Below are 25663 nucleotides of genomic sequence, written 5' to 3'. Positions count from 1 at the left end.
GGCCCGTGTCCCGCCAGGCGCCCGCTCCCGTCACCAGGGCAACGGCAAGCGGCGCCCAGGGAAGGCACCACGTGCCCGGAAGCGCCTCGAGGGAGGAAGTGACGGAGCGCCGGGGGAGCCCCAGAGGCCGAGATTAAAAAAAAAACCAAAAAAAACCACAACAAAAAAAGCACAACCAAAAAAAAGGGATTAAAAAAAGGGATACGGGGAGGGCGGGCGGGTGGAGCGGGCGCGGGTCCCGCCTCCCCGGGGCCGCCCCGCCAGCCCGCGGCCCCGCCGCCAGGTCCCGCCCCCGGCCCCGCCCGCCCGACACCGGAGCTGCCGCCCCGCCCCGCCCCGCCCCGCCCCGCCCCGCCCGCTCGGCCGGGCCCGGCTGCCCGCGCGCGGGGGGCGTGTCGGGCGCGGCGGCGGCTCCGGCGGGGCTCCGGTGCGGTGCGGCGCGGCGGCGCGGGTCCCGCGGGCGGGCGGGGGGCTGCGGAGCGGAGAGAAGAGGAGAGCAGCGGGGCAGAGCCGCGGCGGCTGCAGGTGAGGCGGGGTCCGGGGCGCGGGCGGCCGCGGCGGGGAGAGTTCCCCGGGGCCGGCGCGGGATGGAAGTTGACAGCGGCGGCGGAGCAGCCATTGTCTGCCCGGCCCGGCCCCGGGCAGCTCCCCCGCGCAGCCCCGCTCCCGGGCAGCCGCCGCCCGGCTTCGGGCATCCTGCGGCGCATCCCGCCTCCCGCCGCGGCGGGGCTGCGGGCACGGCACGGCACGGCACGGCACGGCACGGCACGGCACGGCACGGGCGGGCAGGGCGCCCGAACGCCGTGTCGGATCAACTTTGCTGCCGGAGTTGCCGGCGGCCTGGGTGGCTGCCGCCGCGCTGTCCCCTTCCATCCTTCCCTCCGTCCATCCTTCCATCCTTCCCTCCGTCTCTCCCGCCGCCGGCCGGGCGAGGCGCTCGGCGGGGAAAGGCGGGCTGGGCACCGAGGGTTGGGAACCAGGTGGTGCGAGGGTCCTGCAGTGCTGGAGCATCGCACCCACTGCTGCTCCCAGAGCATCCCGGGGCAGAGTCAGCGTGTCCCGCCAGTTCCACACCTCTGCTCGTGTGGCTTGGAAACTGTTATAGAGCCATACAGTAAGAACAGCGAGCATGCTCTAGTCCTGGGTGCTAATTTTTCTCCCTCAAACCTGTGGCGTAAACCTCTGCAAATCGCACTTGTTTCCTAACTTAGTTTCTCAAGGATGAAGTGACAAAACCACTTAGAAAGTTAGAAATCTTTCTGCAGGCAGCAATCATGTCCCGTGGGGAATGGTTGGGGTGAGCAAGTAAAACTTTTCTACCTCCTGCCTAGTGCTTAATGATAAGAGTAATGTTTGGCTTCACTCTTGTGTGCCCTTGTGCTTGAGAAAGGTCAGGAGCTCGTAGATGGGCCACCTGTGGTGCTCTCGGTGTGTGCTGAGATCAGCAGTGTGTTAGTCTCTGGACTGGCCCATGTTCTCATGCTTGCACTGCTGCCTGGGCCAGCTTTCTCCCTTCTCCTTCCTGTCCTTTCTGCTAGGTGGTCATTCCTGCCGTGGTGCTAATCAGCTTTTGTGTCCTTCTGTGTCTGCCTTTTAGGGGTTCAGTTCTAGCTGTTGTTCAAAGGTTAATTTCCAGCAATGCCCACATTGTAACTCTGGGTGTTTCGTTTTGTTTTGTTTGGAAAATACATGGCTTAATAATTTTTAGTCGGTTATCCATTTCATGAGGCAGCTGAGTCAAGTGATGTGATAGCTCAGTGATCACTAGATTTTTGTTAGAGGAAGGTGCTTGGACATGCAGTTGGAGGAGGGGAGAGGGTGTAATTCTGCTATTTTGTGTGGGAAATGGCCTGCGTTTGGATCGGATTACACTAGCATGGAGCTGCATCCTTAGATGAACTTGCTAGGGGAAAGGCTGTGCCTTTTCAATTTTGTGTTTGAAAAGGGTTTTATTGGATAACTCTGCTTGCTGTGAGTGACTTAAAATTCTTACTGCCCTTCTGCAAAGGGGACGTATGCCTCTCTGTCCACGTCTTCAAAAAGCCTTCTGCCTACCCAAAGACCAAAACTTTTGATGGCTTATGCCAGAGGTGTTTCAGTAAGATTCTGTTTGCGCTAGGACCTGATTTAAACAAGATCTAGATCAATCTCTCTCAAAAATGCCAGAAATCTTAAGAATTGGCCTGCTGCTTACTGAGGGAACACAGATTGATTGGTGGAGCAGAGCCCCAAGGCAGAAGCCTGGTTTCTCCCAGTGAAGCTGTTGAGGGTAAGGGTATTTGCCGTAGCTAAGGTGAACATTAGTTACATCCTTTCCTCTTTTACTGACACTTGTAGCATCACAAGTAAGGTAATTCAATTCACTGATCTGGCAGAAAATGGGGTTTTAGGGTACCTTTCTGCAGTTAGCAAGTTGATATAATGAGTACCAGAAGCGAGGTGAATGAGAAGGGTCTGCATGGAGAAGTTGAGGGTGGGCAAGAGAACATGAATTGTCTCCTAATGGCATTTGAGCTACTAGTGAACGTGGTGTAATGTGTGTAGCTTCAAGTGCATTTTAATCCCACTCAAAATACATTATTTATCCAACACAGTTTCCTTCTTTCAAAAAGTCTGTATTCTCTCCCTTCTCAGTTTATTTTCAGGCTTCATTTAATTTTTCCCCTCTGGGGAAGATCTTTAAGGCAATTGCTTCTCCAAGAGCTTTTATATTCTAGGTAGGTTTATTGACCAGCTATTTCTAGCTGAAATAGAGTAGTGCCTGAAGACAGTAGTGGCCAGTTAGGAGAAAGTGTGCCTCAGTTGAAGAGAAGGAGGCCACTGCTGAAGCAGTGCAGGAAGCCAGTGTTGGATCAGCAAGGAGATGGCTGGGCAGGACTTGAGGGCAGAGGTAAAGATGTATGTGGAAGACCAGACTGGAGCAGTAGCACTTTGCTTGCCAGTTAAAGAATTCTCCAGAGTTTGAGGAGCAGGTTGGAAGCAGCAGTTCCCTGATTTAGCCACCCATCCTCTGCAGTGTTAATGCTGTTGCCCTACTTTAAAGTCATCTGCTGCCCTTAACACCATTTCAGAATTAAAAAAGTTATCTGGCTGAAACTATTGTTGCACCTCCTTTTCTGCTGCTGGTCTGTTTGCTTATTCACCAGGAAAATGTTTGGTGAGGTCTGTGAAGCTCAGAATCTCTGGATTAAAAAAGGCTAGATGAAGGGGTTGTGCTGGTACTCTGGCTCCTGGAAGCTCATTTAGAGGTTTCTCATACGCTACAGAGGAACCAGCTGGTATTTTGGATACAAATAGGCTGTCAGTGATAATAAGACTATCAGAAATACATTTTTTTAAATATTTCATGGAGTTTTAACCTTCTAAAAAGTCAGGGTGTTGGTTTTTTTTTCACGGTGGAATTCTGTTGAATAATCACTTTTGCTCCCTTTTCTGACTCTAGCCCCTCCTGCTGCTACTCCCTGTGTAGCTCATGTTTCTTGCTGCAGGAAGCTCCCTGATCATCTCAATGTTTTACTCTTCTGCTAAGCACTCTCTTCAGTCTCACTTCTCTCCCTCTTGCCTGATGAAAGCCTTCTCCAGTCCTTTCTCAGACCTTAAATTCACTGCAACTCATCTTTCTGCTGCTGGAAGATCTCTGGTTCTTCATGACCTTTCCAGTAGCTTTTGCCTCACAAGTGCTGCTAGTGAACCCTTCATCCACTCTTTTTCAGACTGTTCCTCCTGAAAGGAACTTGCTACCACAGATACCAACTTCTAGTCTAATATTCAAGTTAAGATCTGTTGGGAGCAACAAGTAGCTGGAAAGTTTGTGTGATCAGAAAGGGTTGAGGGCTGGGGGCTAAACTTAGGGGAAGGAGGGCCCAGGTTGGTATCAGAAGGGCATTGAAGCTGAGGGACTGGAGGAAGAAAGGATCAGAAATTGCAAAAGTGCTTTGGAGAACTGGAAGCACAGTGCAATTTGCCTCAGTTTCCTTGTCTCTCTTGAAATGAGAGGCAGTCAGGTCTGTAACCAGAATTTTCTGAATGAGCTGCAGCTGCTCCTTCACTGCCATTTTAAGAGTTCAGGATGCTGTAGCTTCCAACTATAGCATAGCAATAAAAATATGAAAATGTGTGCGTTGCATTTCCGATGGTGGTAATAAAAGATTTCAACTGTGAGTATGATTTCTGTGTGATTTCAGAATCCCAGCTTCCCTGGTCCCTGTGATGTAGCAAAGTTGTGCAGGGAGTCTGCTATTGAGATAGTCTAGTAGCAAAGCTGTGTAATGTAGTGAAATACAGTTTGGTTCTTTCTGTAGGCTGACTTAGTTTCCAATTCTTTCAGTGTCGATCTGGAGTCCATCTCTGCCTGAGCTCCTGGGATCCTGTCGCCATGGAGACCGAAAGTGAGCAGAACTCCAACTCCACCAGCGGGAGCTCCAGTTCTGGAGGAAGCACCCGTCCTCAGATCTCGCAGATGTCTCTCTATGAGCGGCAGGCAGTACAGGTGAGGCACGGGTATGCCTGAGGCTTGATGTTTTATAGGTTACTCCTTCAGTGTACAGCCTTCTAGATTTAATCTGTACTGTGATCCAATAGGTTGGATCCTAGCCTGCTGTTCTAGAGCAAATCAGTTTGCCATCCCAGTTCCTCTATGCCTTCCATACACAAACTACATGGCAACACTTGTCTGCCTGTGTGAGCATGCACATGCCCAGATTCTTTATTAAAGTCTTCCAAATGTGCTTCCCACTGTCCTGGAATACAATACACCTGTGATTCAGTCTGTTGCCAAATTTGTAACTGTACTATGCATTTGGATGTGCTAATCTGGTGCCTGCTTTTTCATGTGGTCCAGGGATGCTCTCCTGGCTGTTACTTATTTCTTCATTGCTCTCTTCAATCACATTTCAGCAGCATGCAATTTTTGACAATTGGGTTTTCTTCTTTATCTAGGCTCTGCAGGCACTCCAGAGACAGCCCAATGCAGCCCAGTACTTCCATCAGTTTATGCTCCAGCAGCAGTTTAACAGTGCCCAACTTCACAGCCTGGCTGCTGTCCAGCAGGTAAGTTGCCAAGAGTCAGAAGGAGAGGAGTTGGATCATTCTCTGGGGAAGATCCAGAGGTTCTCTTTTGATACAGTGCCTTGTGCACTGAGGTCATCCTGATCCCTGGTGAGACAATGAGTCCCTAAACACATTGTTTAGAGTTAATACAAACAGCTAGTAAACTGGAAGCCTGAAGCAAAGATCAATTTGTTTTACAGGTACAGAGCAGGGCAAGATAAAATTTGGCGTCCCCATCAAGGAACTTGCACTTCAGAGGCCTATGACTACTCTCTGCACCTTCTCTAAATAAAAGATGGGTGGTTAGATCAGCAGTGGAAGCAATAGTGTTTTAAAACTATATTAAAGGGAACACTGGGTTGTTACTTCTCTGAGAATAAACGTTTGTGTTTGCATGAAGTTTCAGGCAGCATCTTCTGAATTTTTGGTCTTGGAACTTAGTAGCTCATGTTTTCTTTACCAGCAAGAGGGTAAACCTATCCAACCAGGAGGCTGTCTCTAATTGAGACGTATACAGATCAATATAAATCAAGATATTTTATGATGTATAATTGTTAAATGATTTTTTTTTCCTTTAATCAACTTTGCTGACCTACTAGACTTAATCATCAGTTCAAAATGGATCATGTATGACATGAATGCATTCTGTTAGTGTAACAATATCTCAGTAACTGTACTCCTTGGCAGTTAGTCCAGGATATGATTTTTCTCAAAATCCCTAACTGCACTCTTAAAGTGTAGAAGGAATAGAATCCTCTCATCAGTTTTGCACAAATCTTAGTTATAAAACTAACTAAGCTCATACAGGGTAATTCCCATGGCATCAGAATGGAAGAAATGCTGAAATCTATCAATATTTATATTCTTCCACAAACCATATGCTCTGTAATCTGAAATTTGTTACTGGGAGTGCTATCATTGCATTGTTATTAAACTGCCTAAATAGCCTAACAAATTGCTAATATTGCAGGGAATGTTTGGGTGTTAACAGCAGATTTCAGCTTCAGGGTGATGCTGAAGGTTGCAGTGTGTAGCACTGTAGGTGCAAGAGGGTGGGCAAGAGCAGGGCATGTACCCATGGGTGGAAGGACTGTGAGGGTAAGGGACTAGGTGTTCTGACAAAGCCAAATAATTGGGCTAGATTGAAAAGTTTGTTCAGGCACTCATTTCTCTGTCAATCTCTCTTGCAGGCTACAATTGCAGCCAGTAGACAGGCCGGCTCCCCCAACACCAGCACCTCGCAACAGACCACCACCACCCAGGCTTCTGTAAGTAAAACTGCTCCCTCACACACATATCAAAGCCTTCCTTCCATTCCCTGCCTTGTTCTGTCTCTTCCTTGTCTTTTAGGATGTACACAGCTTCTAAGAATACTGGGACTCAACAAGATGCAGACAACTTTGAGGATTTGGGGTGCTGGCATTATTTGTGTGGGTTGAGGAGACCAGATAAGGTTTCTGGGTGGGAGAGGCCCCTTAGCTGGAAAGGTAGACATGGATCTCTGTTGGCTGAGGCATTGGGGATACATTGTCATGGATTAGAAAAGGATCAGGACCTCTAAGAAGGAGAAGAAGTTGTGAGCAGCTTGAAAAGGAATGTTCTTTTCGTCTTAGGCAGAGCAGTAGTTTGTTGAATGAGAGGATGTAGTGAGTGTTGAGGAGCTTGGATTTGCTCAGAGTAGATGAGTTGGTAGAGAAGGTTTTGTGGGTTTTTTACCTTTCCTTGGGAGGTTGGAGAAAATGATGTATTTTTTTGGATCTCTTATTGCAGTTGCATGCTAACAGTGATTCTCAAGCTCAGCATACAAATGAGGTCAGTATCCAGGGCTTTGGCTAATTTAGATTGTGTAGCCTTTAAGACAAGCCCTCTAAGACAAGAACTTTCTTCTTCTTGGTCCCCTGTGGGATACAGGAAAAAACTGTAAAATGTCTTTTCTGACTGTACCCCACTAATTGTATTTGTACGTATTTCTTGGCCTCCATCTCTTCGTATGTAATTCAAAACTTTTTTTCTCTTCTAAGATCAACCTTGCCACCACCTCAGCTGCTCAGCTGATCAGTCGATCCCAGAGCGTGAGTTCCCCCAGCGCCACAACGCTGACCCAGTCTGTGCTCCTCGGGAACACCACCTCACCGCCTCTCAACCAGTCACAGGCACAGATGTACCTTCGGGTAAGAGATGTACATGCAAAGTGTGTCCTTCCTGACCATGAGCCACACTCACCAGCCACTTCCCAGTTTCACTGCTTGGGATTACCAACACCTATGGACTAACCTAGCTTGAAGGATGTTGTAGTACGTCTTAAAATTGGATGGGGAAGTTCTCATCTCTGAAACCACAAGTTTGACTCTGGGCTCAGCTCTGCTCAGAGGTAGAGGAGCTTTGTAGCGTGTGGCTCAGGTGAGAATGTTAACAGCTGTGTGTGTCTCTGCTCTTTATAGATGTTAAAGCTCCCACAGCACTTCTCACTAGAGTGGTGAGAAGTGCTGTGTTAGAGTGTAAATGTGAAGTATGTGTCCTAGACTTGAGTTTAGCTCATGGAAGTAAAGCTACTCTTGTTTCAATGCTGGAACAGATACATGGTGAATTACTCTTCTGCTTGCTGAACTCAGGGATGTAAGTCAGAATTTGAGTAAGTCTAGACACATTAATCAATATGAACAAATGTGTCATCCTTTTAATTGCTTTGAAGTGCAGCTAGGTCGAAAGCATTAGGCTTAGTCTTGGGTTTGTCTACCTACTTGCAAAATATTTTCTGTTTTCCAGTTGACTTCAGATACAAATTTTAATCCCCTTCTTTTCAAGCAGCACTGATCTTGGATGTATACTTTTTATCACTGTTTTTCAACAGCAGTTCTAGATATACAGCGTTGGGCAGTCTGTGGGAGTTAGCCCAGGCCTGTGACAGAAGAGTGCTTGTTTCCATAAGGAAACTGTTCCCAGCTTCCTGCTTCTGAGGGATATGTTCAGTGTTATAGTGCAGGGAGGGTTGGTGGTTTTGCAGTGTGTGACATTGCAGCCCAGTGTTGCTTTGTAATCTGTTTGCTTGTGGTATTTTTTTGTCTTGCTTTCTCTCTTCCATCTCCATTCCTCTCATTCCACATCACCTGATCCTCCACAGCCACAGCTGGGGAACCTGTTGCAGGTGAACCGGACCTTGGGCCGCAATGTGCCCCTTGCCTCCCAACTCATCCTCATGCCCAATGGGGCTGTGGCTGCTGTCCAGCAGGAGGTACCACCCACTCAGTCTCCGGGGGTCCATGCAGACACAGACCAGGTCAGTGACATCCCTCCCCTTCTTTTTGCCACACCACACTCTGATCTTTGTCTCAAGCTGTCCCTGTATGGCAGATTAGTGCTATTTTTCCCCAGCCGTGTCCCTGTGCAGGCAGGAGATTCTGCCACCATGTTTTCATGTTTGCTTTTTGCCTCCAGAGATGAGATTAATTTCTGCTTAAAATTTCTGAGGTAAGCACAGGCTGGATCAATCCCATCTTCACGGTTTCTTGCTTGTGCTTGTGTGAAAAGAACTGTTGAGTTCTGTGTACAGTTTTCAGTCACTCTGCAATTAAGAGTCTTTGCCAGAGGTGGTATTCCTTCATCCAGTTGATTCATTATTGTAAAGATGCCAAAAACTTGTCTGAAGCACTTTCTTTGGAGAAAAGTCAGCCGTGATCAAACTTTGGAGATAGCGTGGCATTTGGAGGAGGAGTAAATACAGAGGGTGACATCACCAATATGCAGAGGAACTGGTAATATCAGAAGGAGTGTGGGCCATGAGTAGATCTTTGGGCCTGGGGAAGGCAGGTAGCACAAAAATTGAGAAGGAATGTCTGGTCTTTAAAGGGGTATCTCAGTCCTTTGAGAGCCATTCTAAACCGAGTCCACCCAAGGCCACTGTGTGGCAGGCAGGTCTGAAGGCTCTCCCATGCCTTGGAGACAAATGGTGTCCCCAAGTCCTGTTCACAAAGTGCCATGAGGTCTTTAATTTCCATCAGAGATGGGGCAGGAGGGAGTTCAGGATAATGTGCTTCCTGGGAAGGGCCATGCCTGAGCTTTGCCCTGCAGTGTTAGCGGCTCCTCACACGAGACTTGAGGCATCAGCTCAGCCTGCATCCCAGCAGAGTGTGTTGCTCATTTGTACTCTGTCAAACTCCCAGCAAGTAACGTGTATAAAGCCAATGGATTCTGTTTGGTGTGTGTGTCTCTAGGTGCAGAACTTGGCTGTGAGGAGCCAGCAGACCTCTGCCGCTAACGCCCAACTCCAAGGCTCTGCTCCGAAGACAGCCCTGCCAGGAAGCTCCCAAGCTTCAGGCTTGCCACAGGCCACCAGCACGGGCCAGAGCATGGCGGTGGCTCAGGCCTCCTCCAGCGGGGCAGGCCAGTCCCTCAACCTGAGCCAGGCAGCAGCAGGCAGCAATGGTGTCTCTGGAGGTGTGGTGGCTGGAGGTGGGAGCCAGCCCTCCATGGCACTCAGCCAGAGCTCCTCGGCAGGTGCCGCTGGCAGCTGCCAGAGGAAAGGCACAGGGGTGGTTCAGCCATTGCCGGTGGCAGCTGCCCAGGCCGCCACTGTCAGCCAGGGGAGCCAGACGGACACGGAGAATGCAGCTGCAAAGAAGGGCGACACGGACGGTGGTGGACAGCAAACGGTGGGCATGAACCTCACCAGGACTGCTACACCAGCACCCAGCCAGACGCTGATCAGCTCTGGTAAGCACTCACGTGTTTTTTCTCTCTGAAACCACTGGGCTTTTGCAAGAATAACATTTGAAAGCCTGGTGGTGAGAGGTTTTCCAACATGCCTTCCAGCTTTGTGGTTCTTAGGGATTTGTCTGAAGGGGTTATCCCTCTCTATTAGCACAAGAAGTTGGTTTAATCCCTCGTGTCCTCTGCCAGTAAGCTGTCAGTCATTTTGGAATTTAATGTCTTAAACTAGTGCAGTGGCTGCCATGTTTTTTTGGTTTTGTTGTTCCCAGCTGCACTGTTGCTAACTTTTGTGCTCTGTTTTTTCTCGCTCTGTGTTTGTATAGCAACATATACACAGATCCAGCCACACTCACTGATCCAACAGCAGCAGCAGATCCATCTGCAGAAGCAGGTGGTGATCCAGCAGCAGATAGCCATTCATCACCAGCAGCAGTTCCAGCACCGCCAGTCCCAGCTCCTCCACACAGCCACCCACCTTCAACTGGCTCAACAGCAGCAACAGCAGCAAGCAGCATCTCTGACCCAGCAGCAGCAGCAAGCTCAGCCTCCACAGCAGCAGGCTCCACCCCAAAATCAGCAGCAGGCACAGACCCTTGTGGTGCAACCAATGTTGCAGTCCCAGCCACAGCATTTACAGCTCCAGCAGGACAGTCCGTGCCAGCCAGCCACCAAGTCACCTGTTCCTATTCAGTCAAAATCTCTGGTCACCCCCATCAAACCCCCTCAGCTTGGGCCTGCCAAAATGTCAGCAACACAGCAGCCTCTGCCCCACATCCCAGTGCAGGTAGTGGGCACTCGGCAGCAGGGCTCAGGCCAAGCCCAAGCGCTGGGCTTGGCTCAGATTGCTGCAGCAGTGCCGACATCCCGGGGAATGCCGGCTGTAGTCCAGCCTGTTTCCCAAACGCACGCTGCTTCCCCATCATCATCTTCAGCTCCAGCATCCTCACAGGAAGCTCCCCCTCTCACCACAGGGGTGAATTTGGCACAAGTTCAAGGCACAGCCCACATGGTGAAGAGCCCAGCTTCCTCTCCAGTTGTGGCTCAGATGCCAGCAGCATTCTACATGCAGTCTGTCCAGTTGCCAGTAAGTGATACCATTGAGAAGGAGAATAGCATATGGATTCTCTTTGTTCATTCCTAGGACACCAATCGCAGTCCAGGCCCAGGTCAGTGGGATGGGATGGGTAAGGGGTTTGGGGAAAGGGATGTGGAGACTTTTTTACCCTCAAAACCACTAATTCCAGTCCAACCCCTGGGGTTACTGACTACAGGCATTTCTCTTCCACATTATTAATCAAAGATTTGCATGAAGTTACTAGGTGAGACTCAGAGCCTGCCCCAAATTGGGTAGGTGTCCACATCACATACTAAGCATCACATTTAACAGTGGGGTTGGGTTGACCTTGGCTGGCTGCTGGGTGACCACCAAGTTGCTGCTCTATCACTCCCCCTTCACAACATGACAGGAGGAGAAAAATACAATGAAAAGCTTGTGGGTTGAGATAAGTATGTGGAGATCACTGACCAATTACCATCACGGGCAAAGCAAACTCACTTAATGGAAATTAATTCAATTTACTGCCAATTTAGTGTAGGATAATTGGAAATAAAAACAAATCCAAAAAACACCTCCCCCTACTTTGCAGGCTTAACTTCACTCACAACTCTTCTACCTCCTCTCCCTGAATGGTGCAGGAGGACAGGAGATGGGATTTGTGGTCAGCTTGTAATGTTTTGTCTCTCCCTTATGCTTTTCCCATGCTTTAGCTTGGGGGCATCCCTCCCATGGGATACATCCTTCACAAACTTCTCCAATGTGGGTCTTTTCGTGGAGGCTGCAGTTTTTCATTAACTGCTCCAGTGTGGATACTTCTGGGAATCCCTTGATATGTGGTACCAGCCACTGACTCTAGACCTCAGAAGATCCCCTAGCAACAGGCTGTGCAGAGGAAAACTCATATTCCATAGGCCTTGTCCATGCTGTTGTGAATTGTCCAGCTAGGGCCTACCTGAATCCCTGGGACAACAGCACCTCGCCAGCTCAGGTCATAGAATCATAAATGGAGTTGGAAAGAACCTTAAAGATCATAATTCTAGTACCCCTGCCATGGACAGGGACACCTTGAGCACCTCCTTAGCCAGTTCCCGAGACTCTTTCTAAACACTCTGTTTCTTCAGGAGGGTGTCACGGGATTTGTCTGGTTTTTAGAGTGGGGGGACAATTCTGCTGTTGGTGAACGTGTGTCCCCATCTCTTTCGACTCTCCATTGAAATTCATTTAATCTATCCAAAAACCTGTTTGGAAGCTGCAGGGTGAAATCTATTCCATTTCTTCCTGAAATAATGCTTTGAGGTTCACACAGTGTCTTGGTATTATACCAATGTATCAACATGACTTGGGGCACCAGATCCTAGTCTGTGGCATGGCAGTGAGTCTTTTCAAGTTCGCTGCTAGGCAAGTGCTCCCAAGTAGAGGTATGTACTGAGGGAGTTAGAGGCATCTCCAGAAGAAACCAGGCTGGAAATCAAGTATGATGGGGCAGGGTGCACCTTTTTTTTTTTGTTTTTGATCTGGTTCTTTGGACTTTTTCTGTCTGCTTATGTGTGTTCTTTATTCATGCAGGCCAAATCTCAGACCTTGGCAGTCAAGCGCAAGGCGGAGTCAGAGGAGGAGAAGGAGGAGTCACCTAGTGTCACTGCTCTCCTGCCTGCCAGATCCTCTCCTGTAACAGACAGCCCCAAAAACATGGAGGAGAAGAGTGGCCTTGGAGGTGAGGTACAAAGGAGAGCTCTGCTTGTGTGTGCTAATGAGCTGATCTCTAATTCCATTTGAAGTAGGTGGAGCAAAGGTAACTGACTCCTGTGCTGTTAACTTTCCAGATAATTCTGATACTGCTGCCATTGCAACCCCAAATGCCACGTCAAGTGAAGGAGCCTCAGTCACCCCCACCTCTGCTTCCACCCCAAACCTGGCAATGGTGTCACGTCAAATGGGAGACTCCAAGCCCCCACAAGCCATCGTCAAGCCCCAGATCCTCACACACATCATTGAAGGCTTTGTCATCCAGGAAGGAGCAGAGCCCTTTCCAGTAGGGATTTTTTTGTTGTGGAGGAAGGAGGTGTAGCACCTTCTTGGGAGGGTGGTGGGCTTCCATCTTTGCATAGGAGTATCTTTCCCCATATTCCAATTCAGCATTTTTAGACAGTGAAGAGGGAAGGAGGGAGGTGTCATGAATGAAGCAAGGCATTAAAAGGTGTCATTAAAGAGAATGGGTTTGAAGGAGTAAAACAAGTGTTGCAGCAACTGTTTACTGCAGTAGTCACCAAAGCAATAATTAATACAGGAATTGCAAGGAGGCTCTCCTCTCTGTGAGGGAAAGATGCATTTTGAACAGGCAGTGAAGTAAATCAGGGGAAATGGAGTTACATGGAATTGGAGGTTATTCAAGGCAGATAGTGCATGGGGGTCTTTAAATAAACCACCAAGCCTGTAAGTCAGGAAGGAGAAATGCCTTCTTTCAGCATCTCTCCTTCCTTATTAGGCAGAGAGATTATTCTGAGCTGAATTTCGAACTGCATATACCTTGGCAGAGGGTGGTGAACACAAAGAATCCTTTACTGATGTGTCCAACTCGTTCTTTCCCTATCCAGGTGGGTTGTTCTCAGCTGCTGAAAGAATCTGAGAAACCAGTGCAGGGAGAGGCTCCTTCTGGTCAGAATGAAAACAGCAATTCTGTGGGAGAGGATAGTGCTTCCATGGGTGAGTTTCAGCACCAGGAGACCTAGCTAGTGTTACTGAAACTTTCTGCTCTGTATTAATAACTTTATACATTATGGACTTGCATCTCTTCCTGCTAATTCCTTAGAGACTTAAGCTATGGAACTAGGGTCTCACTTTTCTTGAGTGCCAGAAGACAGACAATACTTCTTTGTTGTTATAAATATGATCTAACACATCCTGTGTCAGGAGTAAGCAGGAGATTCTGGACTGTACCTGTCTTTAATGACTGAAGGCTGTGTGGACAGAGCAGACAGTGCAGTGATGGAGATTTCTCCCACTGCACTGTAGTATGTGAGAGATACATTTTTTGCTTGTTCCATGAAGTGGTACTGACCTGGAGAAAAAACTGCTCTGTTCAATATCCTGGGGTCTTAATTAGTAGAGCCTGTGCTTCTCTTTTCCCAGTTTCTTCCCCAAGCTAGCGACTTATTAGATTCAGTAGAAAATAGTGCTTGGAATTTTTCTGCTCAGAAGAAGAGCAGTGGAATGGGGAATCACTGGGTGTATGAACTGCTTCAGTTCAGATCACCAACTGCTGTGTGTCTCTATCTCACTAGAGCTCGATAAGAAGGCAAACTTGTTGAAGTGTGAATATTGTGGGAAGTATGCCCCAGCAAGCCAGTTCCGTGGCTCCAAGAGGTTTTGTTCCATGACCTGTGCTAAAAGGTAATAAGAGCAAGATGTAATTTTCCTTATCTCTGACTACAACTTGGCTGGAACAGGGCATGTGCCTCTTCTCCAAGTAGTGTACTATTATTTCAGTACATCTGATCATCCCTCTGTGGTGTGTACTTGACACAGAGATCCTTTAGCACTCTAACACTTCTAGGTCTGGAGAGGTGGATGTGGTGTTGAGTATAAACAGGATTTCTGGCTTGTTCAGAAAATGAAGTGGGAAGGGGGAAATTCTGGGGCTGCAAAGAACCTCTCTTCAGTGAAATGTACACTTGACTGACTAAATAAATGCGTATTAGTTGCTGTCTGATGCATTGGTACTAGACAAAAACACAAGGGAGCATTGGGGAAAAAACTGGGGAGAAGTTAGACTAGTCATTGCTGCCTCCTGTTGATAGCAGAGTGCTTGTTATGGGTCTTTTTTCCCTCAGGGGAATGACTTAATTGACCCTTCAGATGTTAGATCAAGACTCTGGTGTCCAAATATTGCTTGTGTCAGAAGTCTGGACTGGTTCCTTCCAAGGGGAAGTCTTAGAAGGAGGAGGAGCAGAACTTCATGGTAAAGAGGAGTTTTATCCCCATCTAGAGCAAGGAGACGCAGTAAGTTTAGATAGTTGCTGTTTCCTAACTGCTGCTCTGCTTCTGCTTACTTGAGGTACAATGTCAGCTGCAGCCATCAGTTTCGGATGCAGAGAAAGAAGATGAAAGAATTGCAGGAAGCCAACTATGCCCGTGTGCGGCGACGGGGACCGCGGCGCAGCAGCTCCGAAATCGCTCGAACCAAGATCCAGGGCAAGCGCCACAGGGTAAGGACACAGACCTGTCAAGGCAGCTCTGAGTAGAATTTGTCCCTGCTGGCTGTACCACTCTGTCACATTGGATGCAGTTGCACAGGATGTGCTGAGTGCATGCTGACACACTTGTTACACAAGGCACAGGGAGCTGTTTCAATCACTCGTGGACTGCAGGAAGTGCATTCACGTTTGTACTTGTTCCGTGAACTCTGTGTTCGCTCATGTGTGCCTCTTGAAGGTCTCAGTGAGTGAGATCAACTGACAGCCTTGGCAGAAAACAATCCACTTTTCCCATGTGATTAGCAGTCTTCCACATTAATGACTTGAATTGGATTATAGAAGAATCGAATAAGCTTCAGTGCAGATGTAAGGAAAAGAAGGAGCTCTTGTGTCAGCTGCCCCTGAGATAGTTGTTCCATACTATTGGGACAACTTCTGCTGTTCCCAGTGCCTTGTTTTGCAGCTTGTAATTGTGAATTTGTTACTAAACACCTTTTGTTTCTTTCCTATGGATTTGTAGGGCCAGGAAGACTCAAGTCGAGGCTCTGATAACTCCAGCTATGATGAAGCTTTGTCCCCTACATCTCCAGGACCCCTCTCAGTAAGGGCCAATCATGGAGAGAGAGACCTGGCAAACTCTAGTATGGCCCCACCTACCCCAGATCTACATGGCATCAACCCAGTCTTCCTGTCCAGCAATCCTAGTCGTTGGAGTGTGGAGGAAGTGTATGAGTTCATTGCATCATTGCAAGGTGACGTTAAGATCCTTTCCTGCACTCCTGTGATTGATCCAGTAGCATGGAGAGATTGGGCTCTCTTTCTGCCAAGAAAATGGTGTCAGTGGTGCCTAGTGCTTTTGTTCATGTTTTTGAGTTGGATTTGGTCATACAGATGGATTCTCTAGATTATTTATTTCTCAAGTAGCCTAGACAAGTAGTTTCAGTGCAGCGGTGGACTAGAGTGAGGAAAGGGGTTGGTTAGATTCCTAGCTTGCTTTTCTGTACCTGGCAGAGGTGCAAAGAGTAAGAGTGAGGGGGGTGTCCAGTGCACGTTTTTCTCACTGCTGCTCTTTTTTTGTTTTTTTGTTTGCTTCACAGGGTGCCAGGAAATTGCTGAGGAATTTCGGTCACAGGAAATTGATGGTCAGGCCCTGTTGCTTCTGAAGGAGGAACATCTCATGAGTGCCATGAACATCAAGCTGGGACCAGCTCTCAAGATTTGTGCCAAGATCAATGTCCTTAAGGAGACCTAAGAACTCTGAAGCCAGAAGTCTCACTTTTGCTCTGACCCCAGGGCAGCTGCCAGTTTTGGAGCATGCTGCTGGGGTGGGGAAGAATGGGACAGTCCCCTGTGGTCTTGTATTCAAGAATGAGAAGGAATTTAACTGATTGAAACTGCCATGCACAAACCCTTTTCTTGGTCTCTTAATGGTGCTACAAGGTTGAGGAAAACTGCCACCTGGGGCCTTTAAAAAACTTTCCTTCTTCCTGATTTTGAATATGCCTCCCCTGTATACCACATAAACTGTGAAGAGGATCTCTTTCTGTCTTAAAAGAATTCTGAAAGGGAACTGCCCTCTCACCCCTTTTTGCCACAGCAGGTCTGCTAGATCTTAGCTTTGAATATCATTGCCAGAATTCAAGGCATGGGAAGAGCTTGTCCCACATGGACATTGGGAGCACCTGTACTTGGGCTTTTATGAAGGGGAACTAGCAAATTGAAAATGACAGAGGTGACAAAGAACTTGAGCAAAAGGGGCTGCTGCTTTTCCACTTTTAAAAATACCTAGGCTGCTCATGAACTGGGTTTAATAGCCATTCCAGCATGCATACCAAACTTGAAGGCCTGTGGCAATAGGAGCTGTCTTGTCTTCACTCTGCATGTCTACAGGAGACAGTAAAGCTAAAGTGTTGTGGCAGCTATTCACTCCAGGTGCTCCTCTCAGAGCCACTCAGAGGATTTTTCCTGAGTACTTGTGACAAAGTGATGGGAAACTCAAAGGGGAGGGGGATTGTCTTACATTAGGGAACCTTGCAGCACTAGGTTTGTCTTCCCGTTGTGCTAGGGCATAATTTACAGATCCAAAGCAGTCTCCAGAAGCACCAAGGCTCTTTGTGAAATGGGCTGAGGTTTTCTTTTGTGTGTTTTCTTACCAGTTTGTATTCTTTTTGTGTCTGTCTTCATTATCCTCAGGAGAGCTTATGGGACAAAATTTAGGCTGGCAGAATTGTACTGTCTGCCTCAGGCTATTTTTTTTTTTTTGGTGTGTTGTAAAACAAGTGTTTCTTTCCCTCAGTTATAAAAAACCAAACACACACCCTACAACAACTGAATACTAATCTGTTAATGCTACTTCTCATTTCTAAAGGGTAGAATTTGTTACAGGCTGAGTTTCTCCTACTCAGCTCCTCCAGGTTTGATTGGGGTTTTTTTGGTTTGTTTTTTCTTTTTTTCCTCCTTTTTTTTAAAGGACCAAATGTATTCTGAAGTTTCGTAGCCAAATTGCCAAAGGTGAAAACCTGGGCAGAGTTATTCTCTTCCAGAAGCACCTCTGCTTCAAACAAACAGGCATAAAACCTGAAGGAATTACACAAACTGTGAAGAGGTAAGTGCCCTCTAGAGCCAAATACCTGAAAGCAAGATGGTGTTATAAACCATGCATCTCAGCTTTTCTGTTTTCAGAAGTTTCACATGAATATTTGAGTGAAACAAGGCTGTTCTCTGTGTTAAGCACCTACTGTTGCAGGAAAGCTGTAGTAGCATGGGAGCCTAATAGCATAGGTAGGAAAACATTAGAGATCTTTCGAATGGGCTCTTTCCTGACCCATGTTAGAAAAAGAGAGGAAGGAAAGTGCTTAGTAGATGGATAAAATATGGCAGCAGCTTCCTACTCTTAACTGTACTGTTGAATCTCAGTTCTGTGACATCCTTGTTCATGTGAGAGAAGACTTCTGAGGCTTTGTGAATGCAAATAAGCCCAAAGGAAGCTGCCCATGCTTGCTTGCACCCTGGTACCAGTGTTTGGTCTGATGTAATCTGGGGGCAGGGAAGGGGGAGGTTAGAATCAGCAATGAGCAGAGGAAGCCTGCCCTTAAACCATTTTATCCTTAGTGGGCTGGGTGGGATAAAACTCCTGTTTAGTTTGACCCTTGGCAGGGTAGGCAGGCAGGTAGCCTGTCGCTGTTACCAGCTACTCCTGAGGACTGGATTTTATTTCAGTCAAATGGGAAGGCCTCACTTCTTCATTTCATGTTCAATGTTCTTAATAAAAAAATGCTTGATCAGGCTTTGCAGGTCTGGCTGGTTCTTAATCCCTGTTCTGAACCTTAACCAAGTGCTTGGAAAGTACAAACTTCACCACAAAGTTACTTCTGATTGTCGTTGCTGCACAAAAATACAGACCATAATCCATTCATCCTTAACTACCTGAGCTTCTAAAGTTTCAGTTTTGAAAGATGTGGATAGCCTTCCGTCATAAGCCCTAGAGGACTTGGAGTGAAACAAGGTGGCAGCAAAAACCATGAGTTCGCAAGAAATGTTCATTATTGGCAAGAGTTCAGGTACAAGGCACCACACACTAAAGACCCACACACCAAAGACTTGGGCCAGAAAGATGCTTTGGCACAAAAGCAAGTTCTTGTTATCTCAGCACAACACTTCATCAGGTTTTTTTGTCACTTTATTTTTGAAAGTTGTGTTTTGTACAAAAAAAATTACCTTAGACACCACCATGAAAAACAGTAACAGACTTACTGACTTCCTATTTTTCCCATGTTATGAGAAAGATTGAGACTGTAACAAAAGTCAAAGAAAGCAGGAATTGTTTGCCCACTCCAAACCCAGAAAGAAAGCAGGGCCACCCATTTTCTCCCAGTGTCTTAAAAATACATGAACCTTGTCTGTACTCTGCTGTTAACATAGTAGTGGCTTGCTTATTCACAGTCTCTGCCCTCCAGACTGAGGGCAGTTCTCTGCCAGTCTACAGTAGGGTAGAATGGGATTGCTCAGAGTCTAGCCTCTCAAATAAAAAGCAATTAAGAATCAAGGTGCCAAGTTCCTGAAGGTTCCCATTAAGTCTACAACTCAACTGTACCTGCTTTTCACCAGGGCCCAAAGAGAAGGTCTTTCTTGCTCCCAGCCAGTGGCAGTATGTTAAGTACCATCTGCACAGGGCAAGTGTCCTAAGACTTGCCTGCACCATGCTCAGGGGGACAATGATTTATGAAAGCTGACCATGTAAGTGCAAGAGTCCCTTACGCAGTTCTTGATGTTAGCATGCTTAGCCTGGGCTTCCACGGTTCCTTTTATATAAAAATAAATTCTGACGGCTTCGTAAGAAAACCCTCTGCAAAACAAGGAACTTCTGGAGAGCATGAAATCACAATGCTGACAGTGACTGAGTTGTGTGGGCAGTCACCTCGGGAAGCTTGTGTCAGAACTCAAGTGGCAGCTACCTGTCTCATTTTGTCTTGATGTCAGTTTCAGTTTCAGCAAATGTTCCTTTTCCTTAGCAGCACATCACTTCCTTTTGCTTCTCACTGATTGAGAAGACTGAGTCAATATTTTGACTGAAGTCATGAGACTATTTAACTCCTGTAGTTTTTTAGCATTGCCCCTCTCCAGTCTGAGAGGATGGCATGCATCCCTTTACAGCTGTTGAAGGAAACTGTAGAGAAGTACTCGCCACTCTGCCATTAAGAAAACAAAAGACTGCAGAGGTGCTAATGCCTCCCTCTTCACCCCCAGAGCCTGGCATAGAGCACTTTGTGCCAGTTATGCTGGCAGAAATTGTATAACAGTGCAGAAGCTAGAAAAGCTGAAAATGCATTCAAAGAAATATAATTCCAGTGTCTTATGGATCCTGTAAACCAAACCCTAGGGGAAAAAAAAGACACAAAATATCCCTTTTACAGTGTCAGCTGTTTTAACCCATAGCCTTTTTCCCTTTCTGCAGCCATCCATGCCCCTTTTTTCCTCTTAGTGATTCATCTCCCATTCCTGCTCAGTGCTGAACACTCACATTGCTGTTTTATGCTCAACTGTCAACACTTCTCCCCTCAGCTCTGCTGCATTTTTAAAACCTAAGCCAGCATTATATTTATAAAGACATGCCATTATTAGGAACCACATCCAGAGGCATCCATGGGACTGTGAGTGCTGTTCACATCCAGAGGCATCCATGGGACTTGACACACCGGAGACAGCGGAAGCAAACAGTGTAAAGAAAATCAGAAGTGAGAGAAGGAGAACTGGCTGGGAGTCACCCGGCTAAACAAGCACTGGGGAGATGGGGAGAAAAGATCTTGGTGTGGAAAGCCTATCACATGGGCAGCAAGTGGTCATCCCGTTCTTCTGACTCTTCTCCCAGCTGGTCATCCCCCACGCCGCGGTACGCGGCTGGCGCGTTGCGAGGCTTTGATCGGCACACAAAGTCACAGCCATCCTACGAGCACAGCACCAGCATCACACTGTTTGCAGTTGACTCAGCATCCAAAGCAAAGCAGCTCCTGTGATTTCTCTTTTGCTAAGGGATTATGCCTAGCCCTGTGCTACCTGAAACATCCCCAAATCTTGCCTTGACATAAAAATGTCCTACTTGGTCTTGAAAGCTCTGGGCATACTAGTTAACAGTATGCAGCAACATCAGGCCAAGGCAAGGATGAAGGATAAATAGCACTGCCTACAATGACTAAGGAAGGATTTCCCAGGTGAACATCTCCACCTGGAAAGTGTTAACCCCTAAGGAGCACATGTTCTACTTTGTTATGTAGCAGTTGCAGGATAGTGACAGAGAATCGGTCTCAGCAAGGATTCAAAAATGGAGTATTAAAGAAAAAAGAAACATATACCCTCTTCTTCTGCTTCAAGGTACACCACCGTAATGGTAGGTCTACCCAAGTGGCACAGTCAATGCCATTTGCTCCTAACATGGGCCAGGCTGAGAATATATACGGATTTTCACTCACCGCCACCAAATTGCCCAGATCTTGCCAAAAGGCAAAGTGAGGAATCTGCTCCATGCCCTTTGCTCCCACAACAAGGCGCTGGTAGAGGAACCCACCAATTATGTAGACTGCAATCAGTGACACAAACCTGGAAGGCAGAATTAAAAGAAATAAAAGAAAATCAAAGCTGAGGTAATACTACAGACAATCTCTTCTGAGCCAGCTACCTGCCTTATATTACCATTGGAACAAATAGCTGAGCACCACTCAAGAACAGAGCTATACACAGAAAGCAGACCATAAAAGGTCCCCAAGTTATCAATCTGTTATTATAAATCTTTTAGGAGCATTATGTGAAGTAGTGCCTCTAAGCACAAACAGAGAAAATGAATCAAGACTCCCAGTCTGAGTTCCCAGCTCTGGCAAAGAGCCATTGTACAATTTTAGGGAGTCAAATCTCCCGTTTTTCAGTGCACTTGTCTGTAAGCTATGAAGAAAAACCTTTACTGGGAAAAGTAACAGTTTTGATGCAGCCTTGCATCAAAAAAGTCCAGAGGCACAGTAACAGTAATGATGGCTGTGGGTAAGTATACTGCAGTTATTTAGTCTTACTATAGCATTTGCAATGTTTCTAAATAGCACTGGGGATTATGACTCAGGGACAAACAGCTCTCCCAATGACTCACGTGATCAGTAGAATGGAGCCAACGCTGAGGTGGGAATTCTCAGCTGGACAAGCCACACTGCTGTCCATTTCAAAGAGGTAGAAACATTCCTGCTCCTTTTCCCGCTCTTCAGAAATAATGCTGAATGAACTCTGCAATTTGGGAAAAGTGAAGTCACGTGAAAACATCCCCAGGACTTCACCAGGAGAGAGTTTTATCACTGCTGGTGCAGCTGGGCACCAGACACTGGAGGAAGGCTTGCTGCCCTTCCTCCAGTGGCAGCCTCCTGCTGCTCTCTCACCCCCAGTGTCACTCACCGCTGTAACTCCCCGCTTGCAAGAAATCATTATCACAGCTCGCCTCTTCTCACCACTGCAGTGCCTACCATATGAATCACCTCCTTTATAAATCAGCATGATCCAGTCACCTGCCAGGAGAAAAACAATGTAGGCTACACATCCATTACAGGAGGCACCTAGTGAGTAAGCAAAGTATTGAGTAGAATCGTACTTCCATTGAAGACTTGGGTTTCATTGATTCTTCCTATCACTGTGGTCTTTCCACTCTGTCTATCTGTTTGCACCAGGCCACCAAAATCGTGCGTGGTGCTGTTGACCTCCCTGCACACCCTAAATTGGTAGATGTAGTTTTCCGTTTTGCCTTTCTCCACGGTCACGTTAAACCTGCAGCAGGGAGAGGACAGAAGAGACAGCCCATCAGACTACAAGGAACACTACTAACAAGGAGACTGTTCTGCAGTCTGACCCAAATCCTCCCCTCCCCTGGGCCCACTGGGTGTTGTGCTGTACCTCATGTGGCTCAGGGGCTCCAGTTTCTTCAGCAGGGCTCTCTCCATCTGTGACTCGCTGCTTTCATCACCAATCACATCACAGCTCCTCTCTTCTGACTGCTCAGCCCCCACTACAGCCAGGGCCATAAACACCAGCAGCAAGGCAGAGGTATGGCAAGGTGGTGACATCCTGGACATGCCACAGAGAACACAGAGGATTAACTGTTTCAGCCCCCTGCAAACTATCTTCAGGGTCATGCAGTTAATGATCAGCCACTTCCTCAGTCCTGACTGCAAAAAGGAGAAGTCAAAAATCTAGAAACTCACAGCTCATGAGAGACACTAAATCTGAATCTCTTGCATAGCCAAAGACAGTTCATTATGCCTATTTGGGGCTGTTTTCTGAATTTGCCTTGGGATCACAAAAAAGTTGTGCTGCTGAGCATATTAATTAGCTGCCAGAGCAGAGTCCAGCAGGCTGAATGCTGGAGTAAGTTTCAGGCATAAGCCACTGTTACTGCATTGCACTGAGAAGCCACTCAGCAGAAAATTATTTATCAGGCCTCTAATCAATCATCTTTGTAGCTCTTGTGTAAAGAGCTCGCAGGGAAGAGCCACTGTGGTTAGTCAGGCTCTCTTTGTTTGAATGCCTTATCTTAATAATGATCTCTCCAGTACTCCTTTAGCTGAAAATCTGAAAGATATTAATAATGCTAAAGTGCAACTTCACAGAACAGTTTCTTTCTTTCCTTCCCAGTTAATATCAGGGAAGGAGAAAAGCAAGGATCCTATGTAAGATCCAGCCAACGAGACAGTAATGAAGATAAAAATATAATCTGTAAAATTTGGCTCTCAGGTTCATCCTAAAATCACATATGAAACATTGAGGGATTTCAGCAGCCAAACAGAGCAGTACAACAGATTCCCCTCTGCTTCTTGTACTGCAGATTTTGGTGAAGCTCCAGATGCTAGTGGAAGGCAGACCCTCAATTAAATAAACACCTGGCTGCAGGGGGACACAGAGCCCGTTTGACTGAACCGAATGATTTCCCTACAGCCCTGCAGAGCCCACCGCGACAGCTCAGAGCTGCTCAGCGGGGCACCTACAGAAACGCAGAAATCACATAATGGGTCAGGCTGGAAGGGACCGCAGTGGGTCACCTGGTGCAACTTCCCTGCTCCAGCAGGGCCATCCTAGAGCACATGGCACAGGACTGTGTTCAGAAGGTTCTGGAATATCTCCAGCGAGGGAGACTGCACAGCCTCCCCGGGCAGTGTGTTCCAGTGCGCGGTCACCGAAATGAGGAAGCCCGTGACACGAGGGCTCGTGACTGCTCTGCCGAGGCCCAAAGCAGCAGCTGCCCTCAGCCCCACGCACGGCCTCTCCCAGGGACCTGCTGCGAGGCGCTGCCAGCTGCCCGGCCGGGCCTCTCCCGCCGGCGGCCGCTGCCCCAGACCCTCCCGGGAGGGAGCGCGGCTTCACCCCGCGGCCTCGCTGCGCCCCGCTGCCCACCTGCCGGCGCCGCGCACCCACCTGCGGCCGCCCCGGGCACAGGCACCGCCGCCCCTAGGGAACAGAGACCCGCGGCTCACGCGCTTCCCATGCTGGACGAGCCAGGGACCACAGGCACGGGCGGCACCGGCCTCCTCCGCCTCCCGACCGGCTCCGGCGCCCGCCCCGCGAGCCGGAAGCCGGGCAGAGCGTGGCGGAACTGGCGCCGGGCGCCAATGGGAGCCCGGGAGTGGCCGCGATCGCCCGCCCAGCAGCGCTTCGGCAGCGAATGATGCGCGGCGGCGGAGAGGCGGGCTGGGACGGAAGAGCCTCGGGCCACGCCCACTTCCTCTCTGTCAGCCAATAGGCGATGAGCCTCTGAGCGGAGACCCCGCCCTTTCTGGCCTTCTGCCAATGAGCGGCGAGGGCGGGCAGAGGGGAGGAGCCCTCACAGCGCCGAGTCCATGAGGCGCTGCAGGGGGAGCGCCACCGCCAATGGCGGGCAGCGGTGGGAAACAGCGGGAGGCGGACCTTGGATCGCCGGGCTCCCGGCTGGAAATCAACTCACCCAGGTGCTCTGGGACTGTCGCTCGCTGAAGGGGCGCTCTCCTATTCCTGTGCCCCGCACACGTTCGGAGCAGCCGCAGGAACGAAAGGCTTCCCGGCGTCACCGTCTCTCGCTCCCGCTGCCGGAGGCGGTAGCACTCCCTCATCACGGGGCTTTGCCATCCCCGCCAGGTGCCTCCAGAGTGACTTGTGTTGAACGGGCGAGGAGGGATCTCGACCACTGAACAAAACTGCCTTGCGTCCTTGATCCTTCTGATTTTGTCCCCACGTGGTGTCTCTCTGGTAGATTCTCCCCGTGTTTTGTTATACTTCGGAATAAAGGTGTCTCCGCCCAGCTCCTGCGAGTTTTGCCACTGCAGAGAAATTCAGTCCAGCACACAAGGCTGGTGTGCTTGAGCATCTTGGATGTGATTAATAAAGCTATAAATGATACGAGACTGGCCTGTTTAAAGAGCATTTCTCTCCTTATGATGTGCTCCCAGAGAGTCCACTTTCCAGGGGTCTGTTACCGGAAGGGACAGATGTTCTTTGCCCAAGTTCTAAGGCTTTTGTATCCTCTAGTTAAGAAAGAAATGCTGCATTTAGTGAGCTTACCAACATGCTGGAGAAAGCACTTGTTTGAGAGAAATGTATGAGGTTTCCCCACTGTATGCTGCTTCAGTAGTGAAGAAGTGGGGAAGAAGCGCTGCTGGCTCCTGGAAAACGGATTGATTTAGTCCTGCTGTGATCCCTTACTGGCAGTAGGGCACAGAAGTCAGACTTATTTATTCACACTTAGTTAATAAGCGGGTGTTGCCTTTCACACTTTCTACAGTGTGATCCCTCCCTCTCTACTTCCTGTCCAAACAAAGAACTCAACTTATTGCTGGTATTAAAATAAAAAAGGTAAACCACATGAAATCAGAGCTCTTAATTCTTTCCCACCAGCTTTCACTTCTCCAGTTCTTCACAATCTGTCTTTGTGGTCATTCCTGGGCACTTAAAAAGTGGCAAAATTGGCAGGAGCTGGGGGAGACACCTTTATTCCAAAGTATGACAAAATATGAACATACTGGAGAGAATCTTACCAAAGACACACAAAGTGGGGACAAAATCAGATCTGTTCACTTAAGCTGTGTCTGAATCCTGTTGGTTACTTTTCAGATACACAGATTATATTCCCAGCTAAGCTTTCCTTATAAGTATAGAAATTGTCCCT

The 25663-nt window shown here is 48.0% G+C and overlaps 2 protein-coding genes across 4 annotated transcripts; one reads left to right on the top strand and one right to left on the bottom strand.

Moving 5' to 3' along the window:
• The first annotated feature begins 426 nt into the window (after positions 1-426).
• On the top strand, positions 427-19025 carry PHC1 (polyhomeotic homolog 1). Of its 3 annotated transcripts, XM_085067099.1 has the most exons (16): positions 430-525; positions 4328-4489; positions 4939-5049; positions 6240-6317; positions 6820-6861; positions 7071-7220; positions 8171-8326; positions 9261-9759; positions 10080-10840; positions 12380-12527; positions 12637-12845; positions 13408-13516; positions 14095-14203; positions 14868-15018; positions 15527-15758; positions 16104-19025. In XM_085067099.1, exons 2-16 carry the CDS (start codon positions 4376-4378, stop codon positions 16256-16258), a joined length of 3024 nt encoding a protein of 1007 aa, XP_084923225.1. In that variant the 5' UTR covers positions 430-525; positions 4328-4375; the 3' UTR covers positions 16259-19025. The 3 variants fall into 3 exon arrangements, 2 of the variants coding, with proteins under 2 accessions (XP_084923225.1, XP_084923236.1); XR_014853535.1 differs by lacking the exons at positions 15527-15758; positions 16104-19025 and adding an exon at positions 14644-14771 and having other exon boundaries at positions 427-525; positions 14868-15007; XM_085067110.1 differs by lacking the exon at positions 6820-6861.
• Positions 18668-24117, bottom strand: M6PR (mannose-6-phosphate receptor, cation dependent). Its single transcript, XM_085067136.1, has 7 exons — positions 23941-24117; positions 22426-22596; positions 22127-22299; positions 21934-22043; positions 21638-21768; positions 20973-21099; positions 18668-20449 (listed from the first exon to the last, which is right to left on the bottom strand). The coding sequence occupies exons 2-7, from the start codon at positions 22593-22595 to the stop codon at positions 20327-20329; spliced, it is 834 nt and encodes a 277-aa protein (XP_084923262.1). The 5' UTR covers position 22596; positions 23941-24117; the 3' UTR covers positions 18668-20326.
• Positions 24118-25663: the final 1546 nt, after the last annotated feature.

This window comes from Lichenostomus cassidix, chromosome 1 (assembly GCF_008360975.1).
Source record: "Lichenostomus cassidix isolate B80296 chromosome 1, HeHo_3.0, whole genome shotgun sequence".
NCBI lineage: Eukaryota > Metazoa > Chordata > Aves > Passeriformes > Meliphagidae > Lichenostomus > Lichenostomus cassidix.
This window is presented reverse-complemented; position numbering and strand designations above follow the sequence as displayed.